This window comes from Caretta caretta, chromosome 14 (assembly GCF_965140235.1).
Source record: "Caretta caretta isolate rCarCar2 chromosome 14, rCarCar1.hap1, whole genome shotgun sequence".
NCBI lineage: Eukaryota > Metazoa > Chordata > Testudines > Cheloniidae > Caretta > Caretta caretta.
The window spans coordinates 42,204,099-42,218,592 of NC_134219.1; the positions used below are offsets into that span (position 1 = coordinate 42,204,099).

At 50.8% G+C, this 14,494-nt stretch overlaps 1 protein-coding gene and 1 pseudogene across 1 annotated transcript; one reads left to right on the forward strand and one right to left on the reverse strand.

Moving 5' to 3' along the window:
- Positions 1-14,494, reverse strand: part of LOC142069256 (zinc finger protein RFP-like) — a 137,270-nt pseudogene that overhangs the window by 78,961 nt on the left and 43,815 nt on the right.
- Positions 54-8,685, forward strand: LOC125621563 (zinc finger protein RFP-like). Its single transcript, XM_075119699.1, has 6 exons — positions 54-515; positions 2,153-2,248; positions 3,245-3,475; positions 3,794-3,816; positions 4,548-4,726; positions 5,942-8,685. The coding sequence occupies exons 1-6, from the start codon at positions 54-56 to the stop codon at positions 6,001-6,003; spliced, it is 1,053 nt and encodes a 350-aa protein (XP_074975800.1). The 3' UTR covers positions 6,004-8,685.

Sequence of the window (14,494 nt, forward strand, 5' to 3'; positions counted from 1 at the left end):
GGGAACCCCCCCTCCCCGGCTGCTGCAGGCGGGGAATAGTGTGAACTCAGGAAATGGAAACAAAGCCTGTCCCACTGCCCGGAGGGAGCCATGGCTGCAGCGAGCCCCCGAGCCCCGTGGAAAGTCTCCAGGAGGAAGCGACATGTCCCGTCTGTCTGGAGTATTTCACAGACCCTGTCACTCTGGAGTGTGGGCACAATCTCTGCGGAGCCTGCATCGCCCAGTGCTGGGAGGGACCCGACACAGCCACCTCCTGCCCTCAGTGCAGAGAAACTGTGCAACAGAGAAACCTCAGGCCCAACAGGCAGCTGGCAAATGTCCTAGAAATCGCCAAGCGGCTGAGTTTCCAGACAGCGAAGGGAGCAGGAGGGGGTGGGGTGTGTGGGGAACACCAGGAGGCTCTGAAACTGTTCTGTGAAGAGGATCAAACCCCCAACTGTGTGGTGTGCGACAGATCCCGGGCTCACCGCGCTCACACAGTGGTTCCCATACAGGAAGCTGCCCAGGAGTACAAGGTACAGAGCTGCTGCCCAGTCTAATGGGTAATAACTTTGGATGTTAATTACAGGTTAATGGTGTAACCCTGTCATTCAGCTGTGTGTAGCCTTCATTGCATGAAAGCTGATTGGGGGAGTTACAAGCTGTGGCTGGTATTACTGGTTGTATCACAGTGTTGATTGTTATTTGCATCCCCTGGAGACCCCAGATGAGATCTGACCTTGATTTTTTTTTTTTGTGGGGGCCTTGCACAAAACCCAGTGAGGGCCAATCCCTGCCCCGAGTCATTTACAGTCTAACTGGACAAGACAGACAAAGGGTGGGAGGGGAAACTGAGGCAAAGTGAGAGGAAGTGACTTGTCCAAGGTGACTCAGCAGATCAGTGGCAGAGCTGGATTTAAAAACCTGCTTTTCCAAGGCCCACTTCAGTGCTCTAATCACTAGCTACTCTGCCCCTTTCAGCAGCACTGAGCAGTGATGAAGTACAGACAGTAGGAGGAAAAGACTCCTTGATACAGTTCCTAGGCCCGGCAGGGAGAGGAGGTGTCCCACTGTGATTCTGAACTCCTGTCCTGCTCCACGAGGGGTTAAACTCAGATGCTCCCGGCCTGCACTAGAGGAGATCCCTGGGCTGAACATGGTGTGGGACCCCGAGCACCTTCAGTCCACACCCACAAGGGCTCCAGTGAGCGCAGGTCCATGCCACATGCCACTGGGATCAGACTTATCTTCAGCAAAACTAACCCCTTGGCAGTGCGGACCAGTGCCAGTCTGACCTGTTCTCCTGTGTTCATGGGCAAGGACCAGCCAACATGGGTCCGTTAGTCCCACCAGGCAGCCCTTTGAAATCTGCCAGAATCCACCGCTTCTGGGATCTTTGCTAGGGACTTTGGGGTAGCTACCCAGAGGCCATTGCAGGGAAAGGGGCTAGGACAGCACGAGGGCAAACCCCAGCTGTTCCTAACACAAATCAACACATCTAATGGGGTTTGCCCTAGTCCTTAGATCAGTGCTGACCATCCCGTCCCATCCCCCAGGGTACAGGGCTGAAAGTCAATGGAGTTGGACTCCTTTGAGCATCCCAGCCGACATGGCTGCCCCCGGTGGCTTCTGGGATTGGTATCACTGTTTGTTAAATCTTCTCAAAAACAGCTTTATAGATTCACCGCCATGGGACACCAGTTTTCCACTGGTTCAACTCAATGGAGAAAGTGGATGGAATAACTTCAAACAATCTGAATACAAAACACGGCCAATTTCCGTAAATAAGGTTTCATTTCCTTGGTGTCTCGGATGTCCTACCTCGAGAAAGACCCACTGTTGTACACACTATTGTTGTAACTGTGTTGGTCCTGGGGTATTAGAAAGACAAGGTAGGTGAAGTAATATCTGCTCAAGGGCAGCTTCTGTGGTGAACGAGAAGCTTTCAGGCTTACACAGAGCTCTTCTTCAGGCCTGGGAAAGAGTGTGTTCCCCAGAACTGAGTTGTGTGTAACTCTTTTACCAACAGGAGCTGGGCCAGCAGAAGGTATTGCCTTACCCACCTAGTCAATCTAGGAAGACTGACTGTTGTGTAGAATTTTGGGTAGAAAAACACCTCATCCACCCCCTACAACCCTGAAAATAAACCCACCAAATCATATCTGTCTGTCAGGAAAAAATACAAGCCCATTTGAAGACTCTGAGGGAAGAGAGAGAAAAGCTGCTGGGATTGAAAGTGACTGGAGAGGAGAGAAGCCGGGAGTATCTGGTCGGTGCCTGTTGTTCTTCGCCTGCTGGGACATGGAGCTGGGAGGGATGTTTATTGGTAGATTTCTCTGTGGCCTTGTGTGTGTTTCTCCATGATCATGGGATACTGTGTGTGTGTGCACGCAGATGTGCATATCACAAATGTTCTCTCCCTAGAGAAGGACAACAGCGTCTTCTGCAGGATCTAAGATGCATTTTAAGTAATGAGTTAATTACTACCCCTTGTGGCTTTCATAAAATTTCTTCCAAACCGCGCTGACTATATCCCAGTAGACATGGAGACAGCCCTTGCAGAGAGATTGGGCCCAGATGGGAAGCTGTAAGAAAATCCTCTCCTTTGTGATCACAGTGTCGAGTCAAGTGTCAGGATGTGAAGAATGGTGGGTTTGGAACCTCAGTCCACAGAGACTCTCATTACAAGCCGACCGCTCTCCAGAGCCAGTGGGGGAGGGGCTAGTGGAACTCTGGCCCACCAGCGGATCTGCCTACGAAGCTCCTGATTGGAGCAGACGTTCGGCTGCATGAATTACGCCAGCGGGAGTCACGGGAAGTTCTCCAAACAACTGAGTGAACTCCCGATCTGCTGCTGGACTGGACCCTGACGCTGGCTTGGCCCGGTGTTGTTCCTGACTCAGGTTTGACCTGCAGTACTGCTGTCTGACTTTGGCTTGACCCTTCACATGGCTGCCTGACTCCGACTCCAGTCCTGATCCCCCATGTGACTCCAAACACTGATTCTGGCTCAGCCTTTGGCATGACTTCTGAGCTCGACTGTAGCCCCAACCCTTGGTGAGATCCTGACTTTGACTCCAGCTCTGACTTCGGCTGTAATTCCTGACTTCTGACTGCAGCTCTGAGCACTAGGCCTGACGCCTCATGGACTGGTCCTTACACAGATGTGTTAGAGATGGTAAAGAAACTCTCTCTTGTAAGACTGTATGAAAGGTCATCAGGCTCCATCCATGTTCCTGACCAGCCCTTTCCTTATTTCTTCTAGAAACAGACAGAAACCGAGAGGCAGAAGATTGTGTCTGAATTTCAGCAACTGCGGCAGTTCCTGGAGGAACAAGAGCGACTCCTGGTGGCCCAGCTGGAAAAGCTGGACAAGGAGATTGTGAAGACACAGAATGAAAATATCACCAAACTCTCAGAGGGGATTTCCCATCTCAGTGAGCTGATCAGTGAGATGGAGGGGAAGTGTCAGAAGCCAGCAAGTGAATTCCTGCAAGTGAGACTGAGCTAGAAACATCCCAAATCCCAACACAGGGACAGGACAGCTCCTGAAGTACGGGCACCAGGGTCCAGCAATCAGAGATCTCAGTGTAACTCAATGTGTGCATTGCTGAAATGTGAATGACTATTGTTCTTTGCAGACTCACAGACACATTGATATTAGAGAAGGAAAAGCCCCATTAGCTCAGTGAAACCATGGCCCTGGGGCCAGGGCAGGGCTGATTTTCCCTGCATTTGCAAAATCCCTTTCCTGGAATCCCAAGTGTGTGTCAGGTGGTACTGAGATTTTTTTTAATCTCTCTCTCCCCTCTAGGATGTCAGAAGCACCTTGAGTAGGTACGTGGCTCTCTCTCACTCCCACACATACTTGGCAATGCTGGGAAAGAGCATGGAGATGATGTTTTTAACGCATCTCCACAGCAACATGTATGGGGATTTTGGATACAAATCTCTCAGATAAACTTAATGCTGAGGTTCTCACCCTGGTACAGAAGACTCTGGAATTGTCCATTCAGTGGGAAAGACTGACCTCAAGTGTTTCCTTGAGATGTCACATCCCTGGGGGAGTGGCTGCCTCAGGATTGTGGGGATGGAATATGGGCTTGTTACTACTGGGGCCCTGGTTACCATTCAGCCCAAGGCAGCAGTGGTCAAGAGTCTTTCCCACCTGAGTCTTTCCCAGCCTGAGGACAGTTTGGAGAGCTGTGTGGAATGAGCTGGGGACGGGGGAGTTGGTGTCTCAGTTTAGTTCCTAGTGGACAGATTTCTACAGCACTTTACATAGAAACCTCCTGTCCCTCAGAGCGTGGAGGCCAAGGAGTGAATTGGCCATGGAGACTCAATTCCTCTTTTGTCCCCAGAGCTGATCTCTTCAGACCAGAGTTGAAGAATATTAAGGAGTCCTTAGAAGGGAAGGTTGTACGGCCATGGGCTGTGTTGCACCTGCTCTGAGGCTGGGAGAAGTCGAGGAATTCGAACTCCAGGCCCATTAGAGCAGCGACTCACTCGCCAGAACTTATCATGAGTCACACAATGAAATATAATCACGGGAAATTGTTTCTCTCTAGGTGTGAGAAGGGGAAGTTCCAGCAGCCAGAGGAGATTCCTCCTGAACTGGAAGAGCAAGTCAGCGATTTCTCCCAGAAAACTATTGTGCTAATGGAGACTCTGAGGAAGTTCAAAGGTACCCAGAAGGGATCTAGGAATGGAACTTGGGAAGAGCCTCTGAGACTGTGGGAAGAGAAAGGTGCTGGTCAATTGGTTCACACTTAGATGATGCTTCTATTAAATTGTTGGGTGAGAAGGCCAGACATTTGGGTCCAAGACACTCAGGTTGATTAATTCAAACCTTTGTTTGCACCAGAAACACGCTTTTCAATTACAGTTAGAAAGTAAGAAATGACTCATAGGGTATGTCTACACTACGAAATTAGGTCGAATTTATAGAAGTCGGTTTTTTAGAAATCGGTTTTATATATTCGAGTGTGTGTGTCCCCACAGAAAATGCTGTAAGTGCATTAAGTGCATTAACTCGGCGGAGTGCTTCCACAATACCGAGGCTATAGTCGACTTCCGGAGTGTTGCACTGTGGGTAGCTATCCCACAGTTCCCGCAGTCTCCGCTGCCCATTGGAATTCTGGGTTGAGATCCCAATGCCTGATGGGGCTAAAACATTGTCGCGGGTGGTTCTGGGTACATATCGTCAGGCCCCCGTTCCCTCCCTCCCTCTGTGAAAGCAGCAGCAGCAATCGTTTCGCGCCTTTTTTCTTGAGTTACCTGTGCAGACGCCATACCACGGCAAGCATGGAGCCCGCTCAGGTAACCGTCACCCTATGTCTCCTGGGTGCTGGCAGACGTGGTACTGCATTGCTACACAGCAGCAGTTTATTGCCTTTTGGCAGCAGACAGTGCAGTATGACTGGTAGCCATCATCGACGTAGTCCTGGGTGCTCTTTTAACCGGGCACCTGGGCAAACATGGGAGTGACTCAGCCAGGTCATTTCTCTTGTTTCGTCTCGTGGCGATTCAGGCCTACCGGCAGCGCACTGTCTTTTAACCTCCAGCCAGCAGAAGATGATGGCTAGTCGTCATACTGCACCATTTTCTGCCGAGCACCCAGGAGATGACGATGGCTAGTGGTCGTACTGCACAGTCTGCTGCCAGCAAGGTGTATAAAGATAGATGAAGTGGCTCAAAACAAGAAATAGACCAGATTTTTTTTGTATTCATTTTCTCCTCCCTCCCTTCCTCTGTGAAATCAACGGCCTGCTAAACCCAATTTTGAGTTCTATCCTTGAGGTTTTGAGTTCTATCCTTGAGGGGGCCATTCAGTTTCTCGCAAACCCACCCCCTTTGTTGATTTTAATTCTCTGTAAGCCAACCCTGTAAGACATGTCATCAGTTGCCCCTCCCTCCATTAAAGCAACGGCAGACAATCGTTCCATGCCTTTTTTCTGTGCAGACCCCATACCAAGGCAAGCATGGAGGCCGCTCAGATCACATTGGCAATTAGGAGCACATTAAACACCACACACATTATCCAGCAGTATATGCAGCACCAGAACCTGGCAGAGCGATATCGGGCGAGGAGGCGACGTCAGCACGGTGACGTGAGTGATGAGGACATGGACACAGACTTCTCTGAAAGCATGGGCCCTGCCAATGCATGCATCATGGTGCTAATGGGGCAGGTTCATGCGGTGGAACGCCGATTCTGGGCTCGGGAAACAAGCACAGACTGGTGGGACCGCATAGTGTTGCAGGTCTGGGACAATTCCCAGTGGCTGTGAAACTTTCGCATGCATAAGGGCACTTTCATGGAACTTTGTGACTTGCTTTCCCCTGCCCTGAAGCACATGAATACCAAGATGAGAGCAGTCCTCACAGTTGAGAAGCGAGTGGCGATAGCCCTGTGGAAGCTTGCAACGCCAGACAGCTACCGGTCAGTTGGGAATCAATTTGGAGTGGGCAAATCTACTGTTGGGGCTGCTGTGATGCAAGTAGCCCACGCAATCAAAGATCTGCTGATATCAAGGGTAGTGACCCTGGGAAATGTGCAGGTCATAGTGGATGGCTTTGCTGCAATGGGATTCCCTAACTGTGGTGGGGCCATAGAGGGAACTCATATCTCTATCTTGGCACCAGAGCACCAAGCCGCCCAGTACATAAACCGCAAGGGGTACTTTTCAATAGTGCGGCAAGCTCTGGTGGATCACAAGGGACGTTTCACCAGCATCAACGTGGGATGGCTGGGAAAGGTACATGACGCTCGCATCTTCAGGAACTCTGGTCTGTTTCAAAAGCTGCAGGAAGGGACTTTATTCCCAGACCAGAAAATAACCGTTGGGGATGTTGAAATGCCTATAGTTATCCTTGGGGACCCAGCCTACCCCTTAATGCCATGGCTCATGAAGCCGTACACAGGCAGCCTGGACAATAGTCAGGAGCTGTTCAACTACAGGCTGAGCAAGTGCAGAATGGTGGTAGAATGTGCATTTGGACGTTTAAAGGCGCGCTGGCGCAGTTTACTGACTTGCTTAGACCTCAGCGAAACCAATATTCCCACTGTTATTACTGCTTGCTGTGCGCTCCACAATATCTGTGAGAGTAAGGGGGAGACGTTTATGGCGGGGTGGGAGGTTGAGGCAAATCACCTGGCTGCTGGTTACGCGCAGCCAGACACCAGGGCGGTTAGAAGAGCACAGGAGGGCGCTGTGCACATCAGAGAAGCTTTGAAAACCAGTTTCATGACTGGCCACGCTACGGTGTGAAAGTTCTGTTTGTTTCTCCTTGATGAAACCCCCCGCCCCTTGGTTCACTCTACTTCCCTGTAAGCTAACCACCCTCCCCTCCTCCCTTCGATCACCACTTGCAGAGGCAATAAAGTCATTGTTGCTTCACATTCATGCATTCTTTATTCATTTATCACACCGCGTTCTTGGGTGTCTGGGTGAGGAGGCTATGGAACTTGGGGAGGAGGGTGGTTGGTTACACAGGGGCTGTAGCGGCCGTCTGTGCTCCAGCTGCCTTTGCTGCAGCTCAGCCATACACTGGAGCATATTACTTTGATACTGCAGCAGCCTCAGCATTGAATCCTGCCTCCTCTCATCATGCTGCCACCACCTTTCAGCTTCAGCTCTCTCTTCAGCCCACCACTTACTCTCTTCAGCCCGCCACCTCTCCTCCCAGTCATTTTGTGCTTTCCTGCACTCTGACATGATTTGCCTCCATGCATTCGTCTGTGCTCTGTCAGTATGGGCGGACAGCCTGAGCTCAAAGAACATTTCATCGCGAGTGCGTTTTTTTCGCCTTCTAATCTTCGCTAGCCTCTGGGAAGGGGAAGATCCTGTGATCATTGAAACACATGCAGCTGGTGGAGAAAAAAAAAGGGACAGTGGTATTTAAAAAGACACATTTTATAGAACAATGGCTACACTCTTTCAGGGTAAACCTTGCTGTTAACATTACATACATAGCACATGTGCTTTCGTTACAAGGTCGCATTTTGCCTCCCCCCACCGCGTGGCTAATCCCTCCCCCCCCTTCCCCCCTCCCCGTGGCTAACAGCGGGGAACATTTCTGTTCAGCCACAGGCAAACAGCCCAGCAGGAACGGGCACCTCTGAGTGTCCCCTGAAGAAAAGCACCCTATTTCAACCAGGTGACCATAAATTATCTCACTCTCCTGAGGATAACACAGAGAGATAAAGAACGGATGTTGTTTGAACGCCAGCAAACATACACTGCAATGCTTTGTTCTGCAATGATTCCCAAGTACGTGTTACTGGCCTGGAGTGGTAAAGTGTCCTACCATGAAGGACGCAATAAGGCTGCCCTCCCCAGAAACCTTTTGCAAAGGCTTTGGGAGTACATCCAGGAGAGCCGCGAATGCCAGGGCAAATTAATCATTACACATGCTTGCTTTTAAACCATGTATAGTATTTTAAAAGGTACACTCACCAGAGGTCCCTTCTCCGCCTGCTGGGTCCAGGAGGCAGCCTTGGGTGGGTTCGGGTGGTACTGGCTCCAGGTCCAGGATGAGAAACAGTTCCTGGCTGTCGGGAAAACCGGTTTCTCCCCTTGCTTGCTGTGAGCTATCTACAACCTCCTCCTCATCATCATCTTCTTCGTCCCCAAAACCTGCTTCTGTGTTGCCTCTATCTCCATTGAAGGAGTCAAACAACACGGCTGGGGTAGTGGTGGCTGAACCCCCTAAAATGGCATGCAGCTCATCATAGAAGCGGCATGTTTGGGGCTCTGACCTGAAGCGGCCATTCGCCTCTCTGGTTTTCTGGTAGGCTTGCCTCAGCTCCTTAAATTTCACGTGGCACTGCTTCGAGTCCCTGTTATGGCCTCTGTCCTTCATGCCCTGGGAGATTTTGACAAAGGTTTTGGCATTTCGAAAACTGGAACAGAGTTCTGATAGCACGGATTCCTCTCCCCAAACAGTGATCAGATCCCGTACCTCCCGTTCGGTCCATGCTGGAGCTCTTTTGCGATTCTGGGACTCCATCATGGTCACCTCTGCTGATGAGCTCTGCATGGTCATCTGCAGCTTGCCACGCTGGCCAAACAGGAAATGAGATTCAAAAGTTCGCGGGCCTTTTCCTGTCTACCTGACCAGTGCATCTGCGTTGAGAGTGCTGTCCAGAGCGGTCACAATGGAGCACTCTGGGATAGTTCCCGGAGGCCAATACCATCTAATTGTGTCCACAGTACCCCAAATTCGAGCCGACAAGGCCGATTTAAGCGCTAATCCACTTGTCAGGGGTGGAGTAAGGAAATCGATTTTAAGAGCCCTTTAAGTCGAAAAAAAGGGCTTCATCGTGTGGACGGGTGCAGGTTTACATCGATTTAACGCTGCTAAATTCGACCTAAAGTCCTAGTGTAGACCAGGGCTTAGAAGAGAAAAATGGCTTCTGAATTTTCTGTATTTTGGGGAATTTATCTCACAAACAAAATTTATCAAGAGACAGCGGGCTCCAGAGAGTCACAGGAACAGCCCTGCAATCCACAAAGCTGAGTGAGGGGCCTAGATTCCCCATGCAATTCCCCTATGCTCAGCATCTCTAAATGGCTACCTTAGGCAGCTCCCTGCCTAATATGCTGGCTTTTGTGTAACCTATTCTAAGACACTTACATCGCCCCATAACTCAGGCTTTCTGGCTCACAGTGTCATTCCAGTGATTTTCTAGGCAGCTAGTTTAGATGCAGTGACATTCAGCATTGTAATACCTGAGTCCCTTCATGGATCTCACTCTTTGTCTCCAAATAAGAAGGAGAGAGCAAAGTCCTCCAGCATGCAGCAGCCTCATGAGGCTGGGGGCCCTGCCTGCTTTCCTGGTCCCAGATGGCCCCCAGGACTCCTAAGGGAAGGATGAGCTAGTGAGGGACACTGCAGTTAGGTTGGTCATTTTGTGCTATGTGATCTGAACTCTCTTGGGCTTTATCTGGTTAAGTGAAAGAGCAATAGTGTGTTAGATTGTGCAAAGAGTCTGTCTCTGTTTGTCTCTGTGTCTTGACTTGTCAGCAAGTTAAGGAAGTATGGGCTGGATGAATGCACTACAAGGTGGGTAGAAAGCTGGCTAGATTGTCGGGCTCAACGGGTAGTTATCAATGGCTCTATGTCTAGTTGGCAGCCGGTATCAAGTGGAGTGCCCCAAGGGTCGGTCCTGGGGCCGGTTTTGTTCAATATCTTCATAAATGATCTGGAGGATGGTGTGGATTGCACTCTCAGCAAATTTGCGGATGATACTAAACTGGGAGGAGTGGTAGATACGCTGGAGGGGAGGGATAGGATACAGAAGGACCTAGACAAATTGGAGGATTGGGCCAAAAGAAATCTGATGAGGTTCAATAAGGATAAGTGCAGGGTCCTGCACTTAGGACGGAAGAACCCAATGCACAGCTACAGACTAGGGACCGAATGGCTAGGCAGCAGTTCTGCGGAAAAGGACCTAGGGGTGACAGTGGACGAGAAGCTGGATATGAGTCAGCAGTGTGCCCTTGTTGCCAAGAAGGCCAATGGCATTTTGGGATGTATAAGTAGGGGCATAGCGAGCAGATCGAGGGACGTGATCGTTCCCCTCTATTCGACATTGGTGAGGCCTCATCTGGAGTACTGTGTCCAGTTTTGGGCCCCACACTTCAAGAAGGATGTGGATAAATTGGAGAGAGTCCAGCGAAGGGCAACAAAAATGATTAGGGGTCTGGAACACATGAGTTATGAGGAGAGGCTGAGGGAGCTGGGATTGTTTAGCCTGCAGAAGAGAAGAATGAGGGGGGATTTGATAGCTGCTTTCAACTACCTGAAAGGGGGTTCCAAAGAGGATAGCTCTAGACTGTTCTCAATGGTAGCAGATGACAGAACGAGGAGTAATGGTCTCAAGCTGCAGTGGGGGAGGTTTAGATTGGATATTAGGAAAAACTTTTTCACTGAGAGGGTGGTGAAACACTGGAATGCGTTACCTAGGGAGGTGGTAGAATCTCCTTCCTTAGAGGTTTTTAAGGTCAGGCTTGACAAAGCCCTGGCTGGGATGATTTAACTGGGAATTGGTCCTGCTTTGAGCAGGGGGTTGGACTAGATGACCTTCTGGGGTCCCTTCCAACCCTTATATTCTATGATTCTATGATTCTATGAAATGCTTCACAACTACTGTGTGCCTCCAGAGAGAGTTCAGCTGAAACCAGCATGCTCTCCCCTTGGCGTGGAGTTTGGGAGATGCGTGTTTAAGCACGCGACAGTCTGGAGGGTCAGCTCTACACCAGGGGATTAGGCAATGGGTTTCACAGCTGAGATAGGGGTAGAGTCCCTAGAGAATGTGCCCAGGGACCCCAAGATTGGGGCAGTGGATGGGCTCTGTTCCGGTCCCAGAGTCTTGACTTCTCTGCAGATCCTAGGGCTCAGATGCTTGCATTCCCCTTACAACAGTCCACTGGCACCTAACCAGGTCTGGGATACACACACACACCAGTAAACAGAAACCTTCTCATGGCCCAGCATCCAAACATCCTTAACTCTGACCATGTGGGTTCTGGTGAATATTTCTACATGTCTGAAATATTAAATTCAAAGATATGAATGGAGAGATCTCCCCCTCAGGGCTGTCACATCCCTTTGCCTTGGGCTGAGGGGGGCTCTTTCCTGGATGCTTCTCCCTGTTTCTGTATTTAGGGAGAGGCTCTACCTCCAAGGCTGCCACCTCCTCCTTCCTTTGCCTTGGGGTGGGAAGGTTTCTATTAATGGTTCTTCCTGGGCAGGGGAGAGGTTGTCTCCTGTTCCACATCTTCCACCGTTCTCTGTGGGCAGGATGGAGCAGCTGGTTGCTTTAACCAGATACCTGTGGCCAGGAGCTGCACAGGCTGGGGAGTGACACATCCCAGTAAACCCCAAACTCTCCTCCTAGGGGCAGGATATTCTCTATGGGGACAGATTTCCTGCTTCCATATTTATAAAGCATCCCCACTCTGAACTGACCTAGCACACAGAGAGCCATTTCACAACTGGAGCAGACCCCCACTAGACCCCACCCCCAGCTGGGGCACCTCCGACGCCCTAACACTGACCAACAATTAGCAGAGGACACTGGGTGCCACCCCCCCGTCCCCAGCCCAGCTGGGCCAATCCCTCCAACTCCCCCGAACCCTGCTGCAGCCTCTGCCTGCCCCCCCCCGCCACAAAGCCTGTGTGTCCTCTCGCCCCCACAAAGCCTGTGTGTCCCCCCCAGGTGCACTGCAACTGCCAGGGGAGCAGGGCAAAGGCAGGTAAATCGATACTGCCCCACTGCAGCTACTGCTGTTCCCCCTCCCTCAAATCAAGAACCCCCCTGCAGTGAGCCAGGCGCAGCCACGTGGGGGTGGGGAGTGCAGGATTGAGGCAGCCAGTAGCCCCCACCCCCATACGAACAAGTCAAGGCCCCTGCACCCGAGCCCGGCGCCCGCAGCCACGCGGCGCTGCAGGAGGAGCGAGGGGCGGGGCCAGCAGCACCCAGGGGATCCCGAAAGCAAAACCAAACATTGCGCAGGTGCAGTAACGAGCCTTTACAGCTTTTTTTAAAGCCGATTGGGGAACCGGGAGCCAATCGCGCTCTCGGGAGGGAAATTAAAACCCAACCCAACCAAACAAGGCAGAAGCCCCGCCCCCAGGGGCCCGCCCCAGGTCACGCACCAGGCTCCTCCCAGGACGGAACCGGCCACATGAATTTCAGGAGAGAAGCCGAGTGAGGCCGGCCTGGCTCTGCCTGGGCCGCTCCTGCAGCAGGAACCAGGGGTTTCCCTTCCTGGCGCTGACTCGGCTGCTGCTGGGCGGGGAGGAGCCCACGGGGAACATTCCAGCCTGCAGGCGTCGCTGTGACATGGGCCCCTCGGGCCCTGTGGCGGGTGGGCGTCCCCCGAGGGCGATGCCCTTGAAGGACCAGAGTCTGTGTGTCTAAGGAGGGATAGTCAGGCTTGGCAGAAATCACTGAGATATATGTATAGAATATTAATGGATAGCATTACAGCTAGTTTTAAGCATTTTTTCCCTTATTTATTGAGTTAAATTTTGACAATTGCACAAAAATTTCGGTTTTAGCGTTTCTTTCCAATTGTTCTCCATTTCAGTTTTCACAGTTGCGGGAAATTATGGGGGGATACATCAATAGCGAGTCAGAGCACAGTGATCTAATGCCCCTAGACACCGAGATTCAAAAAGTTGAAGCTTTACAACCATGAAAACACAGATGGTCACATCTTTGCAGAGTCACTCGCCTTCAATCAAACTCGAATAAGTTCTCAAGCAGCCTTGTTCTTACTTTGCATATCTGTAATTATCATTTATTATCAATTGAAATATTTTTTCATTGGTCTGTGTGTAAGCAAAAGCAAGGTTTGCCAACATTTATGAATAAAAGCTCATCCTTCCAAGCCTTGTGATAATAAACTCAGAGGCTAAAAGCTTGGTTAAGCTGGAATCAGTGTTTTCAAGACCCAATTCTCATTTACACTAATGCTGCTTTGGCTCAGTGGAAAGGGGCTGCAGCATCGCCAACTTTCATGATTTTATCACGAGTCTTGCAATATTTGGTGTGTCTGATGAAGCCCCAGCTCCTGGACGCATGTGAGGAGGTGAGACTCTCGGCTTTTGTTTTCTAAACAAAGGAAGTATCTAGCTTTCTTTGTTGCAGAGAAACACTTAAAAATTTCACCCCAGTGCAGTATAAACCTCTGAGACACCAAAAGGCAAATAAAATAATACTAATATTTACTATTTATTATTATTATTAAATCTCATAATTTTGGGGAAGGGGGGCTGGCCTGCTTAAGATTTTTAAAGTACTGTGCCAGTGAGAATTCACACCATAAATCTCTATCAGTTACCCAAGGGAAGCCCCCTAAATGAGTGCCATCATTTATCTAAAACAGCACAGTGAGCTGACAGGGAAATGGACAGAGAGGACAAGCTATGGGAATGCACATGGAGCCGGGCTGTAGGCCCCAAGCAGGACATGAGCGCAGTCCCCCCAGGCAATTCCGGGCCCCAGGGCAGAACAGTCAATGGGCCCGTGCTGGTACCCGCATGCACAAGCTGCACCCACATGGACTCCGTCTGCTGGATATTTGGGTGGTGCTGCACCTTTGCTGGCTGGTGCCCAGCGAGATGCCAGCTGCCCTGCAGGGGGCGTTCTTCCGGCATGGCCAGGGATTCCACATGCCCACCCGGCTGCCTTCGCCATAACCGATACCACCTCACACACCATAGGTGCTGGCTTTTGGTTGTGCTGGTGAGTGCCGCATCCCGGCTCCCTTCCCCAAGGCCAAGCCCCCACTTTGCTCCACTCCACCTCTTCCTGCCCCCGCTCTGTCCCCTCCCCCTAGGTCCCCTTCCCCGAGTGACTCCTGCACACTGCTCACTCCTTTCTGCCCTCTCCTGCCTGAAGGATGAGAAGTGTGTGTGTTTGGCCCAGCCTCCCCCCAAAACTGACAATTTTCAGCATATTTATACACAAACTTCCTTCATATTCTAGTTATTGAATGTG